The following is a 13,468-nucleotide window of genomic DNA, read 5'->3' as shown; positions in this document are numbered from 1 at the left end:
TGAGCCAACAGTGTGCCCAGGTGGCCAAGAAGGCCAAAGGGATTCTGTCCTGTATCAAAAATAGCGTGGCCAGCAGGACCTTGGGGTACTACTTGACAGGAAGCTCAACATGAGCCAACAGTGTGCCCAGGTGGCCAAGAAGGCCAAAGGGATTCTGTCCTGTATCAAAAATAGCGTGGCCAGCAGGACCAGGGAAGTGATCCTTCCCCTGTACTCTGCGTTGGTGAGGTCACACCTTGAGTACTGTGTTCAGTTCTGGGCCCCTCAGTTCCGAAAGGATATTGAGGTGCGGGAGCGAGTCCAGAGAAGAGCAACAAGGCTGATGAAGGGACTGGAGCACAAGTCCTATGGGGAGAGGCTGAGGGAGCTGGGGTTGTTTAGCCTGGAGAAGAGGAGGCTCAGAGGTAACCTCATCACTGTCTAGAACTACCTGAAGGGAAGTTCTAGCCAGGTGGGGGTTGGTCTCTTCTCTCAGGCACTCAGCAATAGGACAAGGGGGAATGGGCTCAAGCTCTGCCAGGGGAAATTTAAGTTGGAGATGAGAAAAAAATTCTTTACAGAGAGAGTAATCAGGCATTGGAATGGGCTGCCCAGACAGGTAGTGGATTCACCATCCCTAGAGATTTTTAAACTGAGATTGGACGTGGCACTGAGTGCCATGATCTAGTAAATGGACTAGAGTTGGACCAAGGGTTGGACTCGATGATCTCAGAGGTCTTTTCCAACCCAATCAATTCTATGATTCTATGAAACACACATCTATGTTAAGCTTTACAGAAAGCACAACCTAACACTGGGAAAGAGATCTGAAATTAGAGCAATACAGCAGACTCAAACTGTATACTTGTAATTTCCACGCAAAATCTCTAAGAAATTCATAAAAAAAGAAAAGATGACCCAACACAACCACGCAGCTTGCTATTTTTGAATGTACATACATGACAGTTCGAAAAAAATTAAAATGTAGACTCACAAAGAACTGCCAGGTGCAGCAGGAAAGAAGGTGGTCAGATCAGCAAAACCTCTCCTGTCCACCAGAAGACATCCCATTTGTCTTACACAGTTTCCTCCTCCTCCCTTCATGTCAGTAATACAACCATTTTTAATAATGCTGACTTAAAAATTCTCCTGTCAGGTTAAAATCACAACATTCCTCAGACAGCAGCACTCCTTTCTCTCCCCTTGCCTGTCACTTTGATGCTGAATGCACTGATCCTGAAGCCACTTCAACAGACTACATGGAAAAGACCAGTAAGGTAGCAGAATCACTGAAATCCAGAAAGGTCCAGAATTCAAGTTGCTTAGGCAACTGTTTTGCACATAAACACCACAATACCTTTCTTTTAACTCTCTGAGTGTGTATTTTAAATATACAAAGGTCAGCTTAGCTCTGCCATTGCTGCGCCAAGCTTTGTAACCCCACTGCATGTTTTAACACACTGGACACTTCAACAACCACATGCTGTTAAAACTATGTCAGTAGTGAACCATCAGGAAACACATTTGTTTTCAGACCCAACATACAACAGCTGTGTTGCAAACCAGTTTATCTTCCCCTGACATCTGAAACCTTTCATGAAGTTATTAACCGAGTATGGGACCCAACAAACTATTACTCAGAAGAAAACTAATATACCTTTACTAAGCAAGTCTTCTCATGTCCAAAGGTGTCAGGTGACAGTATATTTGCTGTGCTATGCAGAAGTATTTAAGATATACTAAAAGAAAGACATAAACATCTAAAAATATCCTGTTGGATTTTGGTCTCCAACAAATAAACTTCAACTGCAGAAAGCAAAGCACCATATCACAAAGATTTGCAAGGTTTTTAGAAAAGTTTCTTACTCAGATAGAAGAAGTTTCCTGGTAGAGAATTCTCATTTAAGTTGTTGTAAGTCAAGTCAAGAACTTCTAGAGCTGGTAAAGATCCAAATCCCCTTGGCAAGGTGTTTAACCTGTTCATACTGTAGGTAAAGAGAACAAAAAAAGAACATGACATTACTATTCATTTATCTAGTAGAAATAATACAGGCCACCACAAAACTTTTGGGTTTTTTTTTTCCATAAAATAAATGTAATCTAGGCCAAGATTTTGTTTTGAAAACGGGATGATGCTCCAAGATACTGAGCAAGCCTCTTGCAATGCAGATCTTTTTATAATCTTTCACTACCGTAAATATACCCAAACCTAAGCACTGACAAGATATTCTGTTTGTTATGTCAATCAGCAGTCACATCTGAAACATAACGCACATGGGAGAGAGGTGTCCCAGTGCCATGCTCAGCCTCAAGTGTTCCACAGAGAAAGCTGATCCTTGGTAGATGACTTCTACCTAAACTACAAATTACCCTTTTGCACATCATCTTGACCATGTGTCATTCTGCCATATACCACAGTTCTTCACCATGGCACCAAATACAAAGCAGAATACCTAAACTGCACAGTATTTATGTTAATTGGTAACTGCTGCTCCAATCCCTTCTTAAGAACAGCAAACCCGTGTCACTAGATAACTATTGATGCACGTGGAACATGAAGTAAATAAAATGTCAGTCTGTGACTGATGAGGCTTAATCTAAATACAGCTCAATTAGTCAGTCTTAAGAGAGCTTAGGACAGCAGTTCCCACTGGCAACACCCAGAACAACATGAGGGAAAAACTAACAAAAGCAAGAGATTTCTCTGATAACCTGGAGCAGACAAGGTACAGAAAACAGTAACTTCCCTCTGATCTCTAAGTGCTTGAACAAGGTGAACCAGATAATCACTAGAGCTGCTGCAACAATGAAGGCAAGCACAGAACTGGAGACCTCTTTATAGCACCTTACTATTTGTGCATGAACTAGAGCTCTGGCTGTTTATCATGTGAACAGAAAAGAATTACCTGCCAGCTTCTTATTCATACTGTTACTATTGCATGTACACCAAATATGTACCTTGTATGTATGGATCTTGCTTTAGTTGCCACCGAGTGTGAAAGTAGAACAAAGATAGACCTCTTCAGGGAGAATCTATACAGGTAGCTATTGTCAAGAAGAGGTTTTGATTCTGACATGATAACTGGAAACAAACATGACCTTTCAGATGTTATCTTTAAATATCTTCCGAATTTTCTCTTTTTGATGCAAAAGTGACAACAGTCACAAACTGAAATCAAGAGGAAGTGTTTGAATGTATGAAGCATGATGTAACACTTAAAACTATAAAAACTCAAGCCAAAGTACTGACAAAGTTGTGTACCCAAAATAAGAAAGATTAAGAAAGACTATACACCCATGTGAGAGAAAGCAGAAGCACACACACCGTATCTTTCTCTGTGGCATACAAAGACAACCAGCTCAAAGTCCCTGCCCAGCACGACTCAACCCCGCAGAAGTTCAAACACTGAGCTTGTGCTGCAGAAACCATGCCTCACCTCCCTCAAATTTTACACTTTTAAGCTTTCAGGGCAGCAGTACACCTTTCTTCTTTCCACTCCACCACTTGACCCTTCTGCAACAAAACTCTCCCAAAAATAATCTCTGCTCATTCAAGCTTCCCCTCTCCCCAGAGAGCTGTTCTGAAGCCCTCTAATACATGCACTGCCCATGACAAAAAGGGTTTCTGGGCTGCCTCCTGAAAAACTAGTAGGGGAGAAGAGGTTCCTCTTCACTGACTCAAAGAACCTGCAAAGCAGAACCCATTTTGCAGAGCTAAGGCTGGGCAGTATATCCTGTACCTGGAAGATTATGGCTAAGGAGGGGATTAAGAAGGAAAAGCATTTATATGTGAGGTCTTAGGCCACATGACACATGAAGGTGGAAATTGTGGTTCCAGACCTGAGTGTCTGATGGTCTTAACACCAAGTGGTCTTTTGCGCAACATGTTTTTTTCCATTAATGAAGACTAGTATTTGAACTATACTAACAATTGTCACAGCTTTAATCCATGGAAAGTGCCCAACTTCTTCCTTCATGTACTGCAGCACCTCTACATACCATTTTAAAAATATGGATTTAGCCCCCAAAATATATAGAAATCTTATTAATATTTGCTCTGAAAAGCAATTAAAGGTTCAAACAGATATCAAGGCAATCTAGAGATCTACTGTGACCAAATAAAGACCAGGGAAGACAGATCATCATTAAACATTTATTACCATTCCAACAGTTCCTGATGTAATTCAACTACCAGCACTTTACAAAAGTATCCAAAAGCAGGACAAATAGAGCCTAGTCAAAATCGGTTGGTATTCAGAAGAGTAAAGAACACTCTGTTTAAGGTTTTCAGAAGTTTGAATTAATAAAATAGCAACATTCTTTCTATGAGAAGTCTATTGTGCTAAAGCTTATGCTTATCAGTGCTTTCCTAAATAGCTACACTTAAATATGCCCATTTAATTATTCAAGAAAGCCCTCTGCAACTGTAGTTATTACAAAGAATCACCAATTCTTCTAGAATATAGTCTGAACACTTAACAGAAACGCACCTGGCTCAAATTCAGTCAACACTAGTTCTTTGAATTAAGTGCATACCCCTTCTAAAAATTTGCTGCTTCTTTTGCAGGTTTAATATAAATTGGGATGTCTATTATGCCAAATATGGAACTTTAGAATGAAAGTTCTAAATTAACACAGATTTTTTTTTTCAAAGCAGAACAGGAAATAGAGCCTGATTCTTCTGCAGCAACCACAGAAGCAAGACATAGTTGCTAGGGAAGCAAAATTAAATAATTGTTTGGTTTGACCTCTGTATTCCATTAATATGAGTTTCTTTGCCTTTAAATAACTATCAGAATATTGAGTAAGTGCTTGATCACTTTTACGCATCTGTCTATCCAGGACATTAGCTGAACTCTCCGAAGGTGTAATTGCCAAGTTATCCTCACAAACATTTGCAATAAGAAACTTCAATAGCAAAAAATAAGAAGTTCCAGGTTCGGTTGCAGTAACATTTAATAGCACCTCTACTACGGCAAATTTTTGCATTAAAATACGCACCCAAGGTTCAGGTGTTTGAGCTTCTGAAGGCTGCTAATCTGTGTAGGCAGTTCCTCAATCTGGTTGTTGAAAAAGTTGAGCACTTCTATGTTTCTCAGGTCTGCAATGTTTGCTGGCACAGCTGTGGGAAAGTTTTCACAGTGAGAGACTGCAATTAGAGCAAGCTACTTAGTCTATAGGACTCTGTTAGGACCTGGCATTTGCAGTGGCTGCAGTACAAGGGGCATCTAATTGTTCCTGCAATAATAGCAAAGTTTATATCCAGAAAGTCTCCTACCTGGAATCTGTTTTCATTAGTCATTCTATACTCTTCAAAAATTACTACCAGATCTGTAAGATATTTTGACTAACAAAAATCACTGCAGAGAGAGACAAGGACATCAAAAACTCTTATAGAATAACAAATAGGCACAGGCTGTGCTCTCAGTTCATGTAGCACACACAGGTGTCAACAGAGCAGAGCCTCAGAGACCTGATCATTTCATTATTTGAGTGGAAAAAACATGAATGATACAGAAAGCAGTTACATTGAGACAGCAGTTGTACTCAAGATCTTTAGCAAGAAACATAAAATAAAACCTCATTTTTAGCAATGGCCCATTCTGCTTACTGCTTAAATAATCTGGTCTTCAAGTTCTTGGTCATTTAAGATAGAACAAAATTTACAAAAAATTAAGTTCAGCCCTGAAAGAACTGTTTAATCAAGCCCATTTTCAGTTACCTTCCTTCAGCGGTAACTGATCAATACATGCACATGGCTACAGTGGATTACCAACAGATCAATTGTTGTCATTATCTATAAACACAAAATATAAGGTAGAAGCACAGTATGAATATGCCTGTGCTAATGAGGATAAAGAGCTATTCAGAATTGCACCTTTTACCCCCTTAAACTTACTGAGCTTTAAATAGCCAGTGGTGTTTTAAAGGTGGTTGGCAAGTCACCTGCACTGAAGCCTGCACCTGCCTTCAATATTCACCTTGGTTCAGCCTCAACTCTGACTACATCAGGAACCTGTAGAGTGCACAACTAAATAATTAGAAGGTTTTATGAGGCTATGATTTTCTTTTATTTGTTGGTATGAGGCAATTTCAGTCTTAAAATGGAGTCAATAATGTTTACAAAGCAGAACACTACAGTATGTCACATTTACTAGATTGTAAGTCTGATTACATTGTGAACAATAATGGGATCCCTAACAAAGACTCTAAATACACTACGTAAATATTACTGTTGAGGGTGACAGTTGTTGCAGGAGGTTTTTAGCAGACTTTTTTATAAAGTCATTAAGGCAAATCTGAACATTTAAAAGACCTCCTTTAGTGGTATGTTCCCCATTTTCCATGCTTATCTGTCACTCAATGACAGCAGGAATTATGTGCCTTCATAAAGTAAAGAGCAACGCACCACTACTGCTGTTTTAAATGACTCCCTAAGCAGAAGTTAACTGAAGTTTTTAATTGACATAATTCAGCTGTTTCCCATCTCAATATTTCACTAGAATAGTAATTACCAATATTAAAATGTTTACCTTTCAGAAATTAGACTTTATCATTTGACACTGATGAGATGCCATGTATGGGCAAACCATGTTTCTGCTCTTATCAAATACCATGTTCATGAAGACTAGGAATCAGAAGTACTAGTAAATACAGGTTTTAGTCTAGACAAAGCCTAAACAGTACAGAGACCAAACACAAATCTCCTGAAGTTACACCACAAAATTTTGTTACAAAGGTTTTGGCCTTTTTGACACTGTAAGAGATTACACTCTCCTAAAAAAACCTGTTCAATTTGGCATCACAAGATGACCCACTGTGGTCCCTTCCAACCTGAACCATTCTGTGACCCAGGTGCTGAGCTACACTGAACCAGCAATGCTGAGTTAGGGGATATGGCCTTTCAATACCTGTCTGATCCAGCTGGTTTTCCTACTTAAGAATAAATGAATTAAGTTTGTATCTCTCTTCTGCCTTAAACTAGGGGGCTGTGGAGAGAGAGAGAATCACTTCAAGGAAGAAGGTGAACACTCAATTAAAAAATAACCCAAAACAAAAGAAACCCTATTAAAACCAAAACACACAAAACAATCAGAAAAACCCCATGAAACTACATAGAAAAAGATGACACCTAGACACCAAGACAGGAAGGAAATGGCTTCCAGAAGTCTGTTCATGAAGATTACACTCGCACTGAAAATCTCAGCATCAAAGAGAACCCTAGTTTCAACTTACTGCACAGTTGAAGAGTCCGAAATTCTACCTGGTCATCCCACTTGCACACACAGGGCAAAAACTCAGCTTCCACTGGCTCGTTTATCAGAGTTTTTAATCTGGGTTTCTTTTGTCAGGCCACAGGTATGAATAAGTGTCCCTAGTGAACAAGGGGAACTGTGCCCTTGCACACTGTCCACCAAGTTTCTGATATATCTGTATAATTCCCACATACTGTATTTCACGTTGTGAATCACACTTGGGATACTTTATAACATTATTTTCTTCAAGATATACTAAAAGCTGCAGGGGTAGGCAGGCTGAGATGAGAAAAAGGCTAACAATTTAGCAAAGGATTTGAATTAAGTACTTTGTGTCTCACTCTGTTAAATCAAAATGAAAAGTCCCAAATCATAATTGCACTTTTTGGTTTGGATGGAGGGCACAGAGCTGTTTCGTGAGGAGGAAAAACAGGAGAGTAGGTCAAGACCAGGCTGCCGGTAGAGGAGACGGGATTTTTTTTTGGAACAGCTTATTTTCTGTTTCAACAATTCAGATTCACAAATGCTCTCTTGTATTCAATGAAAATCAGAAGACTGAAATTAACTCCGGTACTGGTCTTGTATCTAAACTGCACAGGTTCAGTACCTTGAGGTCTCAAGATCAGTGGTGATCAAGCAAGGTTGACTAGTCATATCATGTTCTCTGCTCTGAACTTCACACAACTTGACTACCTTCCCACTGTTACGTTGCAAAATTCATCTGCGATATACAGCAAACTGCCAAGTCCCCAGACACTCGTGTTCTGGCAATACTGAATTCCACTCGAGTCACCTTCTCATGATGAGCTGTGAGAGTGAACTGTCAGCATCCTGGTTCCATTCACCCACATATTTACAGTACGATCCACAGTGTCTTAACAACTCTTCTAAGACCATCTGCTGCCCAGTGTCATTAACAACACCCCCTCAGCAAATGCTAGTAAAATTTGGCAGCCCCATGCCTTTGCATTCTCCTGTGAAGCTTCAGTCACATCATGAAGCCCCATTCATATCAAGTCTCACTTCACAAGACCAGGAACAGCTTCCATCCCCTTGTTCAATATTGGAAATTGCATACAGTGATTCACTGTGACAGCTAGAGACTTCACCTTGATTTCAACAGGTTGGTTGACAGTGAAAGACAGGGTCTACAGGCTGCTTACAGGGAATATGAGGACTTTGTTCATGTTTCTGGAAACAGGAATTGGCAACTTATTATACTTCAAAGCATTTATGCTCTTTTTCTGCCCTGAAGGCAATTCTTTAGGCACTAAAACATCTGGAGCAGCCTTTCACTCGAGGCAAGTTACTACATTTTATTCCTACATAACCAGTGTTCAAAAGTTATGAAATGATTTCCAAAATACAGATAAAAAGGATTAAATGCTACTATTCAATGCCTATCTAACTGCACATGTAGAGTATCCTGGATCTGGGTCTTAGTTCCCTTTCCATATTGGGAACCAGACATGATCTGTCCTAGAGGTCTGATGTTGCCCTCTGTTGGAGGAACAGATCCTGGGTTAGAAGGGCCTTTCATCCAAGACAATGACCCTGCAGAGCAACATCCAGATCAGTGACTGCAACTTGGAATTACGTGTCTCATGTAACCCTTACTCATAAAGCAGGAAGTCTAGAGGTTCTCATACCAGTACCTAGAACTGACATCCAAATCCAGTTCCTTTTGTATACCCAAACTTTGACAAAGGAGGAAGAGCATGGAGAATGGAAGGTAAGAAAAGGAGGTCCATTATTTTCCCTCCAGTTCCACTCTGCTACTCTTTTGTCATTTGGATATGTCTTTGTGATGGCAGAGTCCTTTGTGCAACTGGAAATACATAGGCTTCAGAAAATCTGTATTTCTTAAAATAATCTCCAAGATTATTTTTCCTAAAGCATCTCTGAAGCCCTGGAAAACAACAGGAATTGTCATTACTTTAAAAGTAAACTTACTTGGGTGTCTGCAAAACTAAGTCTCAATTTCCTTTTACCTAAAATATGAAATCTAGTCTGGGGGTTTTTTTGTATTTAGTAAGCACTAACATTAAATTAATCATTTCTGAAGATGGCCTTGGTAAAAAAAAAAAGTCTATCTCAAAATTTCCTTTACAATTTGAAACTAAAAATTAAAACATTTTAGGTAAGAAAGTTCAGATGAAAAAAGTGACAGGAGTCAATAAACCATCCATTTTGGTACGTGAAGTGATTTAGTAAAAATGTAAGTCTCATGAGATGAACACATGGCACGTAAACTGCTTTAAACATTTGAGTTTATACCTTAACACTCCATGTTCAAAATAAACACTGTCCAACTGCTGCTTGAAAAATAGTATCTGTAATACCGGATTATGCATAAAAATGTGCATGAGTAAGCTTGGGATCCAAAGCTACAGAAAATCTCCAATCGAATCAATGGTTTTTGAATCAGACATCAAGTGAAGTAATTTTGAATTTTTAAAAATAAGGTTAGCCCCTTTGGCATTCACATTGCTGAAAACTTTAAGCTGCAGAAACCCTACTTTTTCAGAATGTTTCTTTTACTTAATGAAGTAATTTTGCAGTACCTAGGAACACGATGTTCAGTAGTACTCCAAACCTTTGTAGGTTCTAAGGGAATATTTATCCAGAAGAGCTATTAAAATAGCACTACATGACAGAGGAGAGATTTATAAGACCATGCCAGTTTCTCATTAAACTGTTCCACTTAAAAGCTGGTCAAGAGTCATACAATGTAAAGAGAACTCAATACAGACCTCTGAGAGCCCCATCAGTCCATTGAGGATCTCAGGAAGGTTTTCTTGCCAAAAGCAAAACCCCATTTTTAAGCCTAAAGTAAAACTTATGAGCTGTACAATACAATAAACCCAGTTCTGCAGGCTTGCTAATCCAGTTAGCATCAACAGCAACTTTTCATGAGTAAGGATCCCTTAGTGTAAAGGTCATAAAGGCATGAAAATGTTACATTTCATGGGGGAGGAAGAATTTAGAATACTAAATATATAATGCATTCTGTGCATCCAGTATAACTGTACTCAGAGAGCTGGAGTCATGTTTAGATTAATTTGACAAGGGCTCTGTTATACTGAGAGAAGCAATTGGTTTCACCAAAATGAAAGAGGAATTAGCTGAGGGAGAACACAACAGTTTTCATTTTAAATATTCATAGGCATGCTGATATCATACTTGGCAGTTAACTGGAGAGAATCCTGGTCCCAACTGAAGCATACAGTACTACTTAATTTACACACTATGTAGTTCAAGTTTCCCCTTTTGCCCTCCCTCCACTCTTCCAAAGATGGATATTAATCTTCCTCATGCTGAAAACATTAAAAACAAACTTGTCTACTTAATCTTCAGCTCTTTGCAGAAACCAGCAGGGTTTTTTTTATTGCAATTATCCACAGAAGCACCTGTTATGAAATTGTTCTTATGTACATGCTTAAATTATACTATAGCTCACTGATGTGCTATTGTGCTAACAGAGCAATTTATCAATAAACAGTTCTAATTTAGAAACCAGAGTCTAACGAGAAGCGCAGTGAGCACAAGAAAGGCTGAGAAGACACTGGGAATCAAGTGACATCTAGTGAAGACGCAGGACAAATCTGTTCTCTGAGAGCTTAAGTTGAACTTCAGAGTTTGAATAGAAATACTAGAAACTAGGGGTTAAGGTTAGGAAGGGGTTACTAGGTTGGAAAGAAATCATCTAACAGCAAAGAACTGAAACCACACCAAAATAACTCACAAAAATCTGATGTTTTTAGCTTTATTACAGCAGTAAGGAATACTACAAATGAAGATGCGTATAAAAATGCCTTTTCGTTTTTACAAATAATTTTGAAAAAAACAGAGCATTAACCAATTTGAATTAATGCAACATGAAAGTATAGACTGCAGCATCTTCAGCTTCACTTATCATTTTGTGAGGAGTGCACAGTTTAGCCAAGATGTTTTGCTGTCTTATTTTCAAGTCAGAAGGAAAAAAACCCATGTGGGATACTGTCCAAAGTTGAAGAACACAGACTATGTACCTTTGTTACAGGTCAGATTATCTGTATGTTTTGGTATTTCAACAGCAGGGAATAGTTAAGGGAAATAACTTCTGCAGGACTAAACAAACTGAGTTGATGGTGTTAAATTTAGATTTATTATTAGGCTTCCACCAAATGCAAATGGTCTCTCTCACTAAATCTCAGTGAATCTCCTTCAGGTGTTTAAGCATGATCTTTTCAGAGTTTCACAACACTGCAAAGTCACCAGATTTAGATAAATCAAACCAACTCAAGTTCATCCAGCATGTTCACCTTTCCCTTCCTCAACATTCAGTCTATTTAACATCTTTTCTGCAGTTTACAGACGGGACTAACAAAAGCTGTCCTGAACACCAGGCCTTGAACTGACACCACAGGTTAACCTCAAAGGCAAAAGTCACTTCAGCCTCTTACTCAGAAATATCCATGGAGTTGTGTGCTTAGCAGTGTTCACTTCCAGAATTCAGCTTTCAGGGTATCTAAAAAATGGTTCACAACTTCAGTTTGCATTATTGGTCACTATTAGTAGTCTACACTTTTTATACCACTGAAATGTTTAAGAACTCACACAGGACTATTTTTCATTCCCTCTATCCATCCAGCGCTGCCCAGTGCTGTGCTGACACTGCTGAGCGAGTACACCAGCCTGTCCTCTAAACACACACAGGTGAGACTGCAGTAAAAAAGCTCACTGCTCAAAAGCCAAGTCAGCACACGTGTTTCTGGTTGAGCCCTCAGAAACAGAAATGAATTAAGTTCCCTCCTAGTCTGGGCTCCCTATACCCAGTACTTACAGGCACATCTTTCAGTCTGTATGGTACAGTCTTCTCTCCACCTTACATTACCTTACCCCAGGCTTCAGCAGACTATGTATTTCATTTCCAGCTATGGAAGTTTTTAGTTTGAGACAAATGCAACTAGTTACCACATTGCCCATCATAACATAAAGATCAGGAAATTATTGCACTCCAAGGGTTATGTCACAGGACATCAACGGAAAAACTAAGAGGCCAGATGGTGAGTGGTCTCAAAGGAAATGCTGTGTCATTATCCACTTCAACACACCTGACTACTAAAAAAACAAAAAGAATACACAGAAAATAGAATACAAAATCAAGTATACAAAACTAAATCCAGTTTCCTGTCAATCTACACCAAATATACCTTGTCCCTGTCCTTCCATATCACTCTCAAAAAATTCCACTTGGCTTGTTAGACAGTAAATGCTGTAATACAAAATTTGGCTCTTTAATAAAGTGAGTTCACTTTTGCAACATTCACTAGCTCAGAAAATGCCAACTTCAGAACAGTCTGTATCTGGTATTTCCAGTATTTTTGCATTACAACTTGTACATACACATGGAGAATGATCATTTATGTGGGGCTTCTACAAACATTTACAGCTATTTTAAAGCCACTGGGAAATAAATGAAGACACAAGAAATTTGTATTAATATGTCAGAAAACATCAAGACTCTAAAAAAGGGAGTTAATATGTTTGCAGGTGTCTTTTAATAAGAAAACAACCGCTTCCAAAGAACCATGTTGAAGACAAATGATTTGTCTCTAGTATTGGTTTTGGTATGGATGCTTTACTTATGATGAAAACTGATTTTGTTGCCATACAGCACAACTTTTGACAATTTGATTTATGCATAAGTTGGGTAGTTTCAGCATTACAGCACAAAACTATTTCACAAATTATTCTGTTTCATTCTTCCAAAACTTCTTAAAACCAAAACCTGTGTTAAAGATAAAATGCTCTACCATCTGTACTTTCTCAGAAGAAATAAAGCTAACAAGGTATATAATCTAAACACCTGTGCAGAACTCAGATATCACAGATTTAGTAAGGCCTATGTATAGGAATCTCCTATTCCCTCCTTCTCCCTGTGCACTGCATTCATAGATATTTCCCTTTAGGGATCCCTACATCAGAAATAGGAAGTAAAAAAAAAATCAAAATATGTAACAGAAATGAAAGGCTCACTATCAATTTAAAGCATCACTCCCAGGCACAGCTGAGAGGATACTGTTAGGCACAAGTCCTGTATTTTGGACACAGCCCTAGGCTCACTACGCAGACAGCTTACTTTCACCATTTTGGGGTGTATCAGGCCACAACAGCATGGAATGACTTACCAGAAGGAAGCAGAGGCACAAGCAAAGTAGAGAAGATTACAAGAGTAAAGACTATACAGT

At 38.9% G+C, this 13,468-nt stretch overlaps 1 protein-coding gene across 1 annotated transcript in view; it reads right to left on the bottom strand.

Moving 5' to 3' along the window:
* The window catches only part of RSU1 (Ras suppressor protein 1), a 100,657-nt gene that overhangs the window by 74,302 nt on the left and 12,887 nt on the right, over positions 1-13,468 (bottom strand). Inside the window, exons 4-5 of the mRNA XM_071560398.1 lie at positions 4,981-5,101; positions 1,846-1,964 (exon numbers count right to left, since the gene is read on the bottom strand). Of these exons, the coding sequence (XP_071416499.1) occupies positions 1,846-1,964; positions 4,981-5,101 (240 nt within the window). The remainder of the gene's footprint in view (positions 1-1,845; positions 1,965-4,980; positions 5,102-13,468) is intronic.

This window comes from Pithys albifrons, chromosome 7 (assembly GCF_047495875.1).
Source record: "Pithys albifrons albifrons isolate INPA30051 chromosome 7, PitAlb_v1, whole genome shotgun sequence".
Taxonomy (NCBI): Eukaryota; Metazoa; Chordata; class Aves; order Passeriformes; family Thamnophilidae; genus Pithys; species Pithys albifrons.
Note: the sequence above shows the minus strand (reverse complement) of the source record. Positions and strands in the feature narration are given on the sequence as shown.